Source organism: Notamacropus eugenii, chromosome 4, assembly GCF_028372415.1.
Source record: "Notamacropus eugenii isolate mMacEug1 chromosome 4, mMacEug1.pri_v2, whole genome shotgun sequence".
Classification (NCBI taxonomy): domain Eukaryota; kingdom Metazoa; phylum Chordata; class Mammalia; order Diprotodontia; family Macropodidae; genus Notamacropus; species Notamacropus eugenii.
In genome coordinates, this window is record NC_092875.1 from 175,862,262 (window position 1) to 175,878,953 (window position 16,692).

General features: G+C 40.7%; 1 protein-coding gene across 12 annotated transcripts in view; it reads left to right on the forward strand.

Moving 5' to 3' along the window:
* The window catches only part of FARS2 (phenylalanyl-tRNA synthetase 2, mitochondrial), a 643,321-nt gene that overhangs the window by 624,044 nt on the left and 2,585 nt on the right, over positions 1 to 16,692 (forward strand). For 7 of the 12 annotated variants that reach the window (XM_072603731.1, XM_072603724.1, XM_072603722.1 and 4 more), the window contains one exon: positions 12,871 to 12,919. The exons of 4 other annotated variants lie outside the window; for them this stretch is intronic. In XM_072603731.1, the coding sequence (XP_072459832.1) occupies positions 12,871 to 12,919 (49 nt within the window). The remainder of the gene's footprint in view (positions 1 to 12,870; positions 12,920 to 16,692) is intronic. One more of the 12 variants, XM_072603730.1, reaches the window with a different exon arrangement.

Genomic DNA, 16,692 nt, shown 5'->3' on the forward strand with positions numbered 1-16,692 from the left:
TGGCTCCTCACTAGCACAAGACCACTAGGCCTCACTAAGCCAGAGACATCATTATTAGGAAATAGTGGGGGAATTTGTGAGTTTATTCAGTATATCATGAACCAGTCACTTATTTAGCACCACTAGCATAATTTCTTATTTAGCGCCACCAACATAATTTCATCCATGCCAGCCATAGACATCAATGTCAGCTATCCATTATAAAGATGGGGAGAGGGCATCCAAGGATGAGAGCCCCCCTCTCCTCTGAGATCTGCTTGTAGTAAATAAAGGACACAAGGACACCCTCTCCACGGTTTTGCTGAGGGGCCTAAAATTTACAACTCATCCCTTCCTCCTACTGCAGAGCCTAGAATCCTATTTGTAAGAAACAGATATTTTCCCACAACATTTTTCCTAGGCATTTGCCTGAATTTTATGAAATGAAATTCTTTTTTCATGCAGGGATACCTACATGAGAGGCAAAGGTCAGTGATTGGGTTTTTTTTAATAAGCTGTACAGATAATCAAAAATAACAGAATTTATCATCTACATGGTTTGGTTAGCAAATGAAACACTTCCCTTTATTTCTATTACAGCTCTGCCCAGCCAAGCATATTTAGCATGATAGCAACTCTCTTATTCGGTTTGTCCATTCTCTTAAGAGCTGTATGACAAAATTGGTCCTTGCCTTAGTTTCTCTCTATGGAAATTACACTTGTGACCAAAAGTCACTGCTGGGTAGTCTTTCACACTTGGAGAAATAATTTGAAATATACACACCCACTTTTCGTGAATGCTAGAAATTCTCAGAGCTCAGCTTAAGCAATTAGGCTTTTCAGAAGCAGAGAGGCAAGGTAGTATGTAATTGGACCATCAGTATGAAATGATAATCACTAACAGCCTTTCCCAGCTCTAAAAATCCCATGAACCCAGTGCGTTCTCACTGACGACTTCTCAGAAGTTTTAAAATCATCATCGTTCCACATTTTTAGAGGTTGCTGGCAGGTGATTGTATTCATTTAGTCATCACCTTACAGGGAGGACCCTAAAGTTAATCTAGTATGAACCCCTCATTTGTATAGATAAAGAAACTGAGGCTTAAAGTTTGCTGAGGTCACGTAGGTAGCAAGTGGCCGAGCTGGAATGAAATCAGGTGTTTGAAGGAAGGAGACAAACTGGAATTATAAATAGCCAGATCTCACCAGCTATTTGCATTTTTAACCATTCTCTTGTTTTCTTTAAAAAGCACACAAAAATTATTCTACAAAAATACCAAATTGTTCTTGGACTTAAGTCAGTAAGCATTTGTTAGCACTTTCTAACTCTTCAGTGCCTTACACCTGGTTGTTGCTGCTCCGTTGTTTTTCAGTTGTGTCCAATTCTTCATGACCCCAGGTGAGGTTTTAGATACAGGAGGGGTTTGCCAACAGATGAGGAAACTGAGGCAAACAGGGTCCCACAGCTGGTAAGTGTCTGAGAACAGATTTGAACTCTGGTCTTCCTGACTCCAGGCCCAGCACTCTATCCACCCTACCACCTAGCACCTAGTAGGCACCTAGTAGGCACTTAATACATTTTGTTCAATTTAATTGCACTTTTACTGAAACAACTTGTAAAGCTTCCAGGTTTTTTTTACTGGATTTTGTTGTGGGGGACTTTCTAGCTTAAGAAATTGTTTTCTAAAGAGACTCTCTTAGCACTTAGTCACCAAATCATAGACAAGTGTATTTTCTAAGAGGAAGCAGGAAAGAGAAAGAGCTCTTCATGTCAGACACATTCACATATTCAATGAAACCCTTCTTCCTACTCTTTATTCCTGACCCTCTCCCTTTTTTTCCTCTTCCTTCTTTTTTCCCTCCTCCTCTCACACCTCCATTTTATCTTTACTTGGACTGTGCCCCTGGAGCTACCCTGGCAGACCTGGCCTCGACATCACTTCTTGGCCATCTGCACTCTAGCTTTCTTCCCCACCAGAAACTTGGACCCTGTCCCTGAAACTCTCCTGGGCTTTGATAGGTGAGCTTTTACCTTCTCTTGTCCAACTCCTGACCTCCATTCATTTCCCAACCATCTTCTAACCGTAAAGCAGCAGAAATATCTCTCCTTCCTTCCTGCCTCCCACTCCTCATTTTTCAGCTCCTCTGTATGTGTCATTTTCTTCATTTGAAAGTAATTTCTTGTCTTGCTGACTTGTTTGTATCCTCAGCACTTAACACAGTGCCTGATAAAGGTAAGCACTTTATTAAATGCTTTAGCTATCTATCCTCCCCTACTTGAAATTTTTCCATATTAAAATCACATTTCTTTTAGCTCAACCCACATAAAGTTGCTGGACACTCTTAAGTGTAATAGTATGCAATAATTTGACCTCATGTTCCTAAAAACAATTTAATTAACATATAAAGGAGAGACTGCAGAGATTAATGAACTATATGTGATCTGCTGAATTCCAAGTGCCATTTAAGTTAATATAGTAGATGGCAGTCTCATTATACATAACTTAGTTTTCACCATCCACATCCCCTGCAGCTGTGCCAAAATAATGCCCCTTCAAGACAAGCCAGTGAAGGGAGATTTCATACGATACTGTGGCCTGGAGAACTTGTAAACATCATCTTCAGAGGTTATCATCTTTTTTTTTTTTTTTTTTTTTTTGGTCATGGATCCCCTTTGGCAGACTGCTGAAACCTATGGACCCCTTCTCAGAATAACATTTTTAATGCATAAAATAAAATATAGGCTGACAAATTAAGTCAGTTATGCTTAAATAAAAATATAGATTTGTTTTGCATCCAAGTTCACAGAATCCCTGAAATCTTGTCTCTGGTTCCCAGGGTTTTAACATTACAGGGCCTCCAGTGCATCACATGACTGTCCTCTTTTATCCCTGTGTCTTGCTATATAACAAATACCCCTCCTTTTCCAGTCACATATTTCTTTGGCGATATCTTTTTCTGTCCCTTTTGTCTGCAATACATCTTTGGTGATGGGCTGCAGCCTCTGGACACTATTGTGTATTTTACCGTCGCCCTCTGGGTGACCCCCAGTTTTAATTTCTTTGGAAGTTGTAGTGTTCTATGATTTATAGAATCACTGGAAAAATATTGATGTTGGATGCATTTATTTAGGATGAAGCACCAGAGTGCTTAAAATATAACATAAAATGAGTGGTTTCCTTTCAAATATGGAACAATGGGTAGAACACTGACCTTGGAGTCAGTCCTAAAATTTAGGAAGCCCTAAAATTTGAATCTGGCCTCCGTATTAGGTGTGTGACAATGGACAAGTCACTTAAACTCTTCTCCAGTCCACAAAGTGGAGATAATAATAACATCTGCCTCAGAGGATTGTCGTGAGGATTGAATAGAGAGAGTGTATATAAAGTGCTTTACAAACTTTAAAATTCTATAAAAATATGAGCTGCTCCCAATCTCATTCTGACTCAGGGTTGGCCATGCATTTGCTCTGACAGTTAACCATTATTCACAGCTTTGCTGGGCCCCTTGTGGCATTGCCTTCAAAACAAGCTTTGGAGCCACACCACAAATCTAGGCTCACTGGGTTAAAGTCCAACGTCATTTCCTTATCCCAGACATCATTGATCAGTTTAATGTACTCGCCAGACTTAGCTTTGAATGAAATTTCATTACTTCCTAAAATCAAATCCACCTGTTAAGCGTGAAGATATGCTAGTCAACATGTGAAGTCAACCAGCATTCACTGTGTTGAGCACTGCTAATACAAATGCAAACAGAAAGAAAGTTCCCACCCTCTAGGACCTTACTTACTTCCTAACAGAGGAACATAGCATACATAAGGAAGATGGGGGTTGGGGGTAGGTAAAGATGAAGGTTCCCACCTTGGAAGCATGGGAAAGAAAGTCTGGAGATTCAGGAGTGCAGCTTGGAGAGAAGTGAAGATCTAGTTGACCTGAGCCTTTTCCTTAAAATGAAGGTTCTGGGAGGAACCAGCAAACCAGGAGAGGCTTCAAGGATGGAGAGTACTTCCAGTGTGAGAAGTGATGCAGGGGTAGAATGAATTTCCTAGGTAAAGGGATTTCTGGGACAGGGTAAAGGAAGTCTAGAGAGTCAGGTGTATAGCCTGGAAAGGAATACTACCATTGATGATGTTCAGAAAAATGTGCTACAGTCTCTGAAGTCAGGTCAGAAGCTGGAGTTTTAACAAGGTTTTCATTCCCAGCATTTAGTATATTGCCTTGCACAAAAAGGATCCTTACTGCATGAACATCCAGAAGCAATAATAAGGTCATTGGAATCAGTTTAAAGTTTCCCAAGATGACTTCTTTAGGATGAGCCATACTCATTTAATATATAAAGTCTGATATCTTTGTTAAGAAATAGAGTCACACCTTGCACTGAGGCCCCCACCATAAAGGATAATGTCTACAGCCGTATACATGGATTAATAATGGTGCATGTGAATAGCCTGCAGAGTGATGGCAGAAACATTACTGTAAACACATACAGGCGAGCTAGACTGGTCACATAGCAAGAACTGCTCTGATTCACTTTGGTAGATGATCTCTGTGGACCCATTCAACTCTGAAGTTGTGGGATACTATGAGCAAAATGACAGACAGGCATCCAAAGTATTGTAATGATCTAAGATGTTGGCACAACAAGAAGGTCTTCAGGAAATCCACTGGATCCTCTGGCGAGGAGTTAGGGAAACCCATGTTAGAATTGTAGCTAGCTCTAACTGGCCAAGTTGCAAGATCCCTGAGGCCAGACACTGTTTCACTCTTATCTTCATATCTTTGGTATCTAGCACAATGCTTGGCACATAGTAATAAATACTGGTTAATTGGCAAGAATTGAATTGGTTAAGAAGATAATCTATATCCTTGCTACATTCCAAATTAGAATAAGATTTGAGGTAAGGGCTGCCTTTTCTTTGGCCTTTCATCCATCATTCATTCATTCCCTAACCTGAGTTTGTGTGCATGCTTGCACACACATACATACCCAGATGAACTTGTTTTTATAATGATTTCACTTCCTAATTGAGCTCCAGAGATTCTCTTCTATTTGAATATGACCATAATTGAATAATATTTTTTTAGATCAAGTTCTAGTTTTGAGGATATAATAATAACTCCTTCATATTTAACTAGACTCTAAGAAAAGGATTCAAATGATTTTCTCATCTTAGCCTGTTTATCAGAGAAATAAAGAGATCCATGCACCATATTACCATATCAGGCTTTGTGGTAATTTTTAAATTCATGAATAACAAGGACTGAGAAAGGATCTATGGGATAATCTTCAATTATTTGTCTCCTGAAGCCAGATGGAAGATACACTATAGAGGAAGGCTTCTGTTATTTCTCATGGTTTCAGGGATGGAATGTTTAAAATTAACTGAAGTCTCACCCATTGATACATTGAGACTGCTAGGGGCTCAGATGTCATCCTTTCCCTTAATAGAATCCTTGAACCTGCCCCCTGAAAACTCTGTTTGACCAAGTTTTACTTGTGTCACTTAATCTTTGTATATTTTGTTGTATATTTTGTATGGCTGCAACAAACATTGATCTCTCCTTTTACTGAGCTGATGAACTTATTATCTCTTGCTCTCTAATTTAGCAGTTTTATATATAGGCATTTATAAGCATATATGTATTTTTCTATATAAGCATACATGTTTATATACAAGCATTCCAAGTCAGAAGTAATGAAACTCAGCAAGCCTTTTTTGAGGGCCTGTGATGTGCATAACACTGTCCAGTTTGTTTGGACTTTCTTTGGTGGTAATGTATATGTGGAAGCATATAACCCATATTTATGCTTACTCAAACCCAAGTTTATCTCAAAGCAGAAAGACTGGAAGACCTTGGAGATTCCCTTTAAACTCCAAATCCTATGATTCAGTGAACTCCAGGCTTCTAATTAATTATCCATTCCTCCAATACATATTAAGGATCAAATGTAAGTGGGAGGAAACGCAATAGAGAGTGTCTGCCATGATCTTTAGAGCACTTCTCTGTATCAGCAGCCACCTCTCAACAATCTCCAGACTACTGCTGATGGGCATTTTGCTCCATGAGCTGCTGAACTCCTGAAGACCAGGGAGCCAAGCTGTTCCCTCTCTTGTCATGCCCCACTGGCGCTGGGCACAAGCTACAGTTTGCCAGACAATTCTGATGTAATGATGATAGTGATCAGTTCAGAGTAAGCACTGCTCTCCTGATACCATCAGTATTTTTTCCTCAAGTAAAGCAGGTGAAGAGTTTAGGAATGCTGATTCTCTCTGTGTCTCTCTTTGTATGGGTAGCTAGGGAGCTTAACTGGGAGTCTGGAAGATGAGTTCAAATCCTGTCTCAGCCACTCATTAGCTATGTGACCCTGGACAAGCCACAGGGACTGCCTTTTACTTTTCTTTGTAACCCTACAAAAAAGAAGGAAGGAAGAAAGGAAGGAAGGAAGGGAGAGAGGGAGGGAGGGAGGGAGGAAGGAAGGAAGGAAGTTTTAAACTATTTTGTTATTGTTTCCATTATTTTCTATATAAAATCATTTCCTTTTGCTTACTGAGGATAATCTTGCTTTCATGGTCTTCTTAAGGTAGTTAACTAGTGTCAACTACAAAGTCCTGTGTTGAAACAAAAAAAAAAAAAAAGGGAGGGAAGAAACAGAAAGAAAAAAAGTATTTATCAAGTACCTATTATGTCACCTATTAATCACTTTAAAAATATTCTCTCACTTAGCACAGTACCTGGAATGTATAATAGGCACTTAATAAATTCTTAATTGACTGCTTATTGACTGCCAACCTCTCTCAAGCTCAATTTACTCATCGCTAAAATGAAGATAGTAATGATACCTTCCTCTCAAGGTTTTTGTCAGGATCAAATGAGACAATATACGCACACATACATAGCTCTGTGCATGTATTAAATTCTTTGCAAATCTTAAATCACAATATAAATGCTAGCTTCTTATTCTTTATCATCATCATCACCTCCATTGCCCCTACCTAATCCCACCCAGAGTATGGCAGTTCCTGCTTTCTTGTGAAAGTCACCATTTCCGTACTCTCAAGACTTTGAAATGGTATCTTGTTTACAAAGTGAGACTGGTTTGATGAACATTACAAAATAGGTCCCCTTGTTTGATGCTACATTGGTGGTTGTATGCCCAGCCTCTTCTGAGTAGGCAAGAAATCTCATTTCTCTCTCTGATATGCTCTGTTACCTTAAAATGTAGACCATCCAGGCAAGAAGCTTTCCCTTATAAATACTTGGAAGAAAGACCCTTGTATACATAGGCCCTTTATTTAAAAAAAAAATCTTCCACCAATCTGTAGTGTTTGTATCTTGGTTCATCACCAATTTGCATTCCCATTAATTTCATCTTCCCTAACCTTTGGAGCCTTTGCATTTGTTCTATACTACATAATGATCAGAGTTCTGTGTTTCTCTTTCTGACTAAATAATTGTAGCACTGGTTCATCCCATTTAGGCTTCAGGTTCCTAGTCTTCTGCTTAGAGTCCTTTGGGATCCAGTCAGTAAATGAGGCAGTCAAGCTGTTGTCCATCATTCTGCCTACATAACCTGCCCTAACCCCTCTTGAGTGATGGACTGCCTCTGGTGCATCTGTCACCCCTGACCTTCTGAGGTCAATTCCTCTTACCAGACTAACCTTGTTAACAGCCTAACCAAACTGAAGAGAAGTATAGTGAGAAAAGCAATGGACTTAGGAACAGAATGCCTAGGCTCAAGTCTCTACCCCTCCCAAACTATATGATTTTGGCAAGTAACATCTCCATACCTGCTTACTAAGATGTGAAGCAGGGATTGTAATTCCTACCTTGCCCCAACTTTCTCACAGAGTTGTTGGGAGAATAAAACGAGAGAATATGTGTAAAAAATGCTTTGTGACCATAAAGGGACATTTGAATCATCATTCTCCACCTTACTTTGAATTCTTCTCTTTTATCCATTCTTTCTACCACATGAAGGACATCATTGAGAAGGCAGCATGATATGATGGATAAGAACCTGGCCAAGCTTTGACTGCTACCCCAGAAGTTTAATAGCCTTGTGAAACTGGGGAAGTCACCTAATTTCTCGGAAATTAGGAAATTTCCATTTCCCCAGCTATAAAAGATCAAAGATAATGTCAATACCTTGGATACCTTAAAACTAAAGAAATGTTTATTAGAGTTGAAATATTTTATTAGTACAATAACTTATTCATATTGATATTAATTATGGATAAATATTAATATTAATTATCATGAATAATAATCATCCTTGACCTTTCCTTTAATAACATCTGCTCAGTCTTGGGAATGCTACCATTGAAAAGCCATGACAATCTCTTGCCTTGCAGAAGCCCTATAATTTAATCAAAGTCTACCTAGATGGGATCTGTCTTCTCTGGCCAGCACCCCAGCTCCCTCACAGCCATAGTTAGCCCCACCCTATTCCTTTTCACATTCTTCCTGGGTGAGCCCTCTGGAACTTCATTCTACTCTTAACAAACTGGCCTTCATACTAGACCCATCCCCTCTCTGTGCTCCCCCAATCCCACCTCACCCAATTGCTTTGCATATATTTTGCATTTATCTCCCAATAGAATGCAAGACCTTGAGGGCAGGAACTGTGTTGTTTTTGTCTTTGTAGCCCCAGCACCATAATGTAAGCATTTGCTTAATACGTGCAAGTTGAATTATTAGGTTAAGAAGATACAGTAAAGTGAGTGAGGAACCGTAAGAACCCAGAGATACATATGCACATAAGGATCAAAAGCTTTCCTGGAGTAACTATTACCTCTGTTGGGCATCTGCAAAATATTTTTTCCAGAAATCTCTCTCAAACCAATGACTTCCCCAAAGACTCTCCATCCATCCCTAGGGTTTAAGAACAACCAATATTGTCCATGGATGTAAGCAAGTATCCCCCACCCCCTACTCCAGAAGAAAGCAATATGTCATCTGAGTTGCTTGGCATAAATTGCTCAGCCTGAGGCGCCCAGAAAAGCAGCAGGGATGGAGGGAATAGGAACCTGTGGGTGCTTTCAAGCTTCCCTGGGGACTTCGCAAGTATTTGATTTTTTAAAAGCATGTCTCGCCTGCAAAATGCAGGTCCCCAAGGAGCTCTTACATTACAGACAGGCAGACGAGTAGGACCTGAAGAGAGAAGTGTTTGAAGGCTAAAAGCTTGCCTCTGCTGGATTCTGGCAACTCCCTCCCTCCCCCCCTGGCTCTGGCTTTCCCTCACTGGAGATGGGATTTGAGATGTCTTTCCTAAGACAGTAACTGTCAGAGGAACCATCTGGTTTGGTTTCTTGTGACTGACTCCAAGGAACAACCATCTCCTCTGGGAAGCAGCCCCTGCAGCCAGAACCAGCTACAGCTGCAGCCAGATTGCCCTGAGGTCCAGAATCCAAGCCAGGGAGCAGAATTGCAGCCTTGAAGACCTTGCTTTGGAGGCTTCCATCTAAAATGGATGGTTCTGAAAAGGAAAGGACCCCTCAGCTCTCTTGGAGAGCTGTGTTGATGGAGAAAAGATTTCCACGTCCGCATTGTAGTGGCAGGCTCACCTTCGTCTAAGCTTTGAATTATACTCATTCTGTGGCCTACCTATGGGATCCTTTTTCTGCCCACTCCCTGAACTCATTGTCCCCACTCCGATGTACATTTATGTTGATATCTTTTCCTGTCTGTGGTTCCTGTTAAATCATAACTTCCTTGAGAGTATAAGAGTAGCTGTCCTCCCTGCATATCCTATGAGTCTAGTTCATACTTGCTACTGACTTGACAAATTTCTTTAGTTAGAAGGCAGTTAGATTGTAATGAAAGAGATAGCAGGTTTGTATATTGTACAGCACAGAAGGAAGGTAATCCTAGATAATAGAAGCTGGGACAAATGGGAAAGACCTCCTGAAGAACATGGTATTGAACCAAAATGTATTGTACCAAAAGATGGTACATTTATTAAGTATTTACTGGGTGCCTGCTACCATGATTAATGCTAGGGATACAAAGAAAGGTGAAAATCCTCTCAAGGCACTCACCTTTTTAATGGGGGTGATAATATGTAAGTGACTGTACATCTAAGATTATTTCAGATTAAAGGCACTAATAAGGGTGGGAGAAGGGACTGGGAAAGATCTACAGAAGGTATGATTGATCCTACAGAAGATCCTACAGAGAAACAGAAGTGAGTAGGATGGAATATTCTAAAACATACACATATATGTGTGTATGTATATGTGTATGTATGTGTATATCTATCTGTCTCTCTATCTATCTATCTATCTGTCTGTCTAGAGAGACTGGAAAGCAGGATCACAGCCTTGAAGACTTCCCTTTGGAAAGACAGCAAGAGTCCAAGTTGTGAAAGGCTTTAAGTGCCAAACAGAAGCATTTATATTTGATCCGAGGAGTTATAGGGGGCCACTGGAGTTTATTGAGCAGGGAGGTGATATGGTCAGATCTATGTTTTAGGAAAATCATTTTGACAGCTAAGTGAAGGATAGATTGGAGTAGGGAAAGACAAGTCAAGGAGATAAATTAGAAGACTACTGTAAAAGTCCAGGCAAGGGGTGATGAAGACCCAAACTAGGATTTTGGCTCAGTAAGTCAAGGCAAAGGGCCATATTATAGAAAAGATGTTGTAGAGAAGGAAACCACATTACTTGACACTGATTGTCTATACAAAGTGAGTAAAAATATGCAATCAAACATGATAATAAGGCTGCAAGCCTGGTTAACTGGGAAGATGGTATATCCTTGACTATATATGGAAGTTTGGAAGGGGGGTGAGTTTTGGAGGGAAAGATGGAGTTCTATTATTTTGATCACTCTTCCCCTCCAGTACTGATAGTATATGACTCTTGTTTTGGAAACTCCTATGGCATGGAATGCCCAGCTCATGTCTTGACTTGGCATGAAGGAGCATTTTTTTGACTTGAACCCCTCTCCCTCCCAATCTCTAATCAAATTAGAAGGCTGGTACCAACTCCTCACTTAAAATAATGCAGTCTTCAGCAAAGCTAATATTAGAATTCAGGTCTTCTGACTTTGTCCCTGATATCATGAGTTGCATGTATTCACGCATGCCACGATGCAATGTTCAGGAGCTTCTAGATGAGATTGTCTGCCTTATATCCAGGAGGGGGAAATAAATGCAGGTTTGGAAAAACCTTTGTTCCTGTGAAAGTTCCTTTGAGAACTGAACCCATCCTAGGATATCATCTTTCCTTTTATGTTTGCCTGCTAAGTAATGCCCTCTGTCATGAATTGGTGATGCCTGTAGTGATTGTTGATCATAAATGATCTATTTTAGGAATCATAGTAGCCATCTGTGTCCCAACCCAAGATCAGGAAGTAGCTGCTTCTAACCCAGTTGGAAAGATCAATCAGTGTGACTGGAGTAGGAGCTAAGTTTTTGACTCAGTACCTGAGTTAAGAATTTTTAAGACTTAAGGTAACTTAAGTTTTTAAGTTCAGGATTTACTTAGTTGCCTAGGTGAATTGAGTGTCTATGCAGTAGGAGATCCAAGATCAAATGAAATAATCTTTGTAAAGCATTTCATGAAACACTTGGCACATAGTAACCTGACACATAGTAAATGTCAAATAAAGTCTTATTCCCTCCTCTCTTCCTTCTGATGGGCTTCAATTATCTTAAAGTCCTTTAGAAATTCTCTTTTAAGCCCTATTATCTGATATATTTTCAATTTGACAGTAACATTATTTTTAGTAAGAATTTTGTACTCAGTTTTTGCTCTGTAGTTGATCAGAAAAGAGAAAGGGAGGTGGCAAAGGACTCTGCTCAATACTGATACCTTCTTTAATCTTTTATTTAAAAGTAGATGAAAATATATAGCACTTCTTCTTTCTCTTCCTTATTACTTTTTAGGACTTCTGGGAAATGAAAGAGCAAGTATCTGAAGACCATTGTCTTCCTCACTGGCTTCTCTTCTATGCAGACCTGTTTCTCCTAGGATCTAGAGAAGCAGGATGGTACTTGAAGAAACATAGAGCTAAAGAATGGAGATTCATAGATGGGACCTCAGAGGTCTGACCCCAAGCTGGGACCTCAGAGACAAAATGATAAGAATGATAACAGCTCCCATGGCTCCCATGAAAGCCCTCCATACTGCCTTGTCACAGCAGGGGGGTGATCCTGGCTTCTCCAAGACCGTTTATGCCAGTGGAGTACACACGCAGGCAAACCCTGCTAAGCCAGATCATCCTCCAGGTAGGACCTAGACATGGACAGGTTTTGCCTATCACCAGTTTGTTGGTCACTAAGTGTTGAATTTGGGCCCAGGGATCTTTTAAAGTGTGATGAAGTCAGTTTACATTAATTAGGGTTCTGTAGTCACAAAGTACATTATAGCCACCATCCTGTTTGATGGCCATTTGTCTCATCCATTCTGTGAGGTAGGTAGGTAGCTGTCAGGGTCCACTGCTGGGAGTAAAGAGGCTAATAAGAAGACTGGGCCAATTGATGCAGAAAACAGCTCATTCTTTTCCTTGTCGTATTGAAGAGAACCCCATGTGACTTAGCAGCACACTAGAGCACAGAACTAGAGACCAGGACAACAGGAGAAGGACTCTAGGGCCCTCCAACAATACCTTCAAAGGAGAGAAGGGGTGTGCCACAGGGATGTCACCAGAGATCCTCAGGCACAAAGGTCTTCCAGCCATGGCAAGAAGAAGGGGAGTATAATATGGTTCTTGCAGATGTTGCTCCCAGGACTTGGCCCATCATTACGTCAAGCTTTCACTATGACTACATTGTATGTATGTATGTGTATATGTGTGTGTGTGTGTGTGTGTGTGTATATACACAGACACATGCATATATATATGTATATACATATATGAAATATGTTTTTTCATTTCTCAACAGCTTGGGAAATGCTGCCACTTTTCATGGTAAGGAAGCAAAGAGATATGAGGTATGGTGATCTAGCACTGATCTGTATTAGTAACTAACCAACAGAGACTATTGTAAGCCCTCTCTGATCTTCCCCACCATCAGTGGCCATCCTCCTTGGACTTCAAATAGCACTTTGTTCTTATCTTTCTAATACACTTAATTGTCTGTTTCTCTTTTACTATGACTAGCCAGTGTGTTCCATGAAGTCAGAGACTGTGTCTTAATGTAAACCCTATGTAAAATCCAATACCCAAGAGGCTAATAGGTTATGCTTTCCTTTGAATTGTTGGATTGATGTTTTTTACTTTCATATCACTTCCTCATTTCCCAGTGTATCTCTCCTCCCAGAGACATCCTTTCTTTTTTTTTTTAATTAATTTATTTAACTTTTAACATTCATCTTCACAAAATTTTGGGTTACAAATTTTCTCCCCTTTTATCCCCTCCCACCCCCCCAAACACCAAGCATTCTAATTGCCCCTATGACCAATCTGCTCTCTCTTCTATCATCCCTCTCTGCCCTTGTCTCCATCTTCTCTTTTGTCCTGTAGGGCCAGATAGCTTTCTATACCCCTTTACCTGTATTTCTTATTTCCTAGTGGCAAGAACATTACTCGACAGTTGATCCTAACACTTTGAGTTCCAACTTCTTTACCTCCCTCCCTCTCCACCCCTTCCCTTTGGAAGGCAAGCAATTCAATATAGGCCAAATCTGTGTAGTTTTGCAAATGATTTCCATAATAGTTGTGTTGTATAAGACTAACTATATTTCCCTCCATCCTATCCTGTCCCCCATTACTTCTATTCTCTTTTGATCCTCTCCCTCCCCATGAGTGTCGACCTCAAATTGCACTCTCTGCCCCATGCCCTCCCTTCTATCATCCCCCCCACCCTGCTTATCCCCTTATCCCCCACTTTCCTGTATTGTAAGATAGGTTTTCATACCAAAATGAGTGTGCATTTTATTCTTTCCTTTAGTGGAATGTGATGAGAGTAGACTTCATGTTTTTCTCTCACCTCCCCTCTTTATCCCTCCACTAATGAGTCTTTTGCTTGCCTCTTTTATGAGAGATAATTTGCCCCATTCCATTTCTCCCTTTCTCCTCCCAATATCTTTCTCTCTCACTGCTTGATTTCATTTTTTTAAGATATGATCCCATCCTCTTCAATTCACTCTGTGCACTCTGTCTCTATGTATGTGTGCGTGTGTGCATGTGTGTGTGTGTAATCCCACCCAGTACCCAGATACTGAAATGTTTCAAGAGTTACAAATATTGTCTTTCCATGTAGGAATGTAAACAGTTCAGCTTTAGTAAGTCCCTTATGACTTCTCTTTGCTGTTCACCTTTTCATGGTTCTCTTCATTCTTGTGTTTGAAAGTCAAATTTTCTTTTCAGCTCTGGTCTTTTCATCAAGAATGCTTGAAAATCCTCTATTTCATTGAAAGACCAATTTTTCCCCTGAAGTATTATACTCAGTTTTGCTGGGTAGGTGATTCTTGGTTTTAGTCCTAGTTCCTTTGACTTCTGGAATATCCTATTCCATGCCCTTCGATCCCTTAATGTAGAGGCTGCTAGATCTTGTGTTATCCTGATTGTATTTCCACAATACTTGAATTGTTTCTTTCTAGCTTCTTGCAATATTTTCTCCTTGACCTGGGAACTCTGGAATTTGGCCACAATGTTCCTAGGAGTTTCTCTTTTTGGATCTCTTTCAGGCAGTGATTGGTGGATTCCCTGAATACTTATTTTGCCCTCTGGTTCTAGAATCTCAGGGCAGTTTTCCTTGATAATTTCATGAAAGATGATGTCTAGGCTCTTCTTTTGATCATGGCTTTCAGGTAGTCCCATAGTTTTTGAATTGTCTCTCCTGAATCTATTTTCCAGGTCAGTTGTTTTTCCAATGAGATATTTCACATTATCTTCCGTTTTTCCATTCTTCTGGCTTTGTTCTGTGATTTCTTGCTTTCTCATAAAGTCCTTAGCCTCCATCTGTTCCATTCTAATTTTGAAAGAACTGTTTTCTTCAGTGAGCTTTTGAATCTCCTTTTCCATTTGGCTATTCTGCTTTTGAAAGCATTCTTCTCCTCATTGGCTTTTTGAACCTCTTTTGCCAATTGAGTTAGGCTAGTTTTCAAGGTGTTCTTTTCTTCAACATTTTTTTGGGTCTCCTTTAGCAGGGAGCTGATCTGCTGTTCATGCTTTGACTTCATGTCTCTCATTTCTCTTCCCAGCTTTTCCTCCATCTCTCTAACTTGATTTTCAAAATTCTTTTTGAGCTCTTCCATGGTCTGAGCCCATTGGGTGGTCTGGGACACAGAAGCCTTGATTTCTGTGTCTTTGCCTGATGGTAAGCATTGTTCTTCCTCATCAGAAAGGAAGGGAGGAAATGCCTGTTCACCAAGAAAGTAACCTTCTATAGTCTTATTTCTTTTCCCTTTTCTGGGCATTTTCCCAGCCAGTGACTTGACCTCTGAATATTGTCCTCACACCCACCTCTGCCCAGCCAGTGCTTGGGGTCTGAGATTCAAATGCTGCTTCCAGCCTCAGGGCTTTTGGCGGGGGCAGGGCTGCTATTCAGTGTGAGATTAAGTTCAGATGCTCAGGTCGGGGCAGGGCCGCCTCTCAGGCTCAGTTCCCTCAGGGAGTTTATGCACAGACCTTCAACAATGGATCCAGGCTCCTGCCTGTTTGGGGAGCCCCGGTCTGCCACCGCCCCTCAGCTTCTGCCTCCCGAAGGGGCCCGAGCCATGGGGGCACCCCACTCCCCCCTCGACCCGCCAAAGAGACTCTTTCACCGACCCCCATCACCTGTGGGTGGAGGGACCCGCGTGGCCACTGGAGATCCCGTCCCTGAAGCCTGCTCGAATCTTTTCCTCTCGGAGCCGCGGCTGCGGCAGGGCTGTACTCAGCTCCCAGTCCCGGCGCCCAGTCTGCAGCACGAAGGACCTTTTGCGAGAGGTTTGCAGGTCTCTCCAGAACAGAAATCTCCCTTGCTCCAATGTTCTGTGGCCTCTGGGTGCAGAATTCACTGTGAGTTACTTCTTTGTAGTTGTTCTGTGGGTTGTGGGTTCGGAGCTATGTGTATGTGCGTCTTTCTACTCCGCCATCTTGGCTCCGCCCCCTCCATCCTTTCTAATAAAAAGGAAAAAAGAGAGGAAATAAGCCAGTTCCACAAACCCACCCAACACATCAACCAAGTCCAACATTCTGTACTGTTCCATACCCGTTATTCTTTATCTTTGGGGAGGGGAGCAGAAAATTTCTTTGGAACCATTATGATAATTTCATAATAGTCAGTTTCAGTCTTTGCTTCTACTGGGTTTTTTCCCCATTTACATTGTTTCAGTCATTCTGCATGTTGTTTTGCTGTTGATGCTTATTGCATCAGTTCATAGAAGTCTCCTGATGTCTCTTTATAGTTTTCATTTTTACAGTCCTTTTTAAAGGGCTTGGAGCAAGTTCAAGAAGATATTCATGCTACAAACACAATCAAGTGAAATGCTACCTACAAAGACCTTTGTAAAACTTAAAGCATATCTTCCAGAGCTTACAAAGAGAAGGAAATTGAGACTCAGAGAAATTGGTGACTTGCTAAAATTCTTTTTCCATTGTTTTTGTGAGCCAGATTGAAGCTGGTATAGGTTTCATTTTTAGAAGCAATTGTAAATGCCCTGGGCTGAAACATATCTCATATGTATATGAAATATTTTCAAATCTTTAGAAGAAAGAGATCTTTCTCTCCTCAAAAAATCTTCAGTCACTCCCCATGGCCAACTGAGCAAAACTCAAT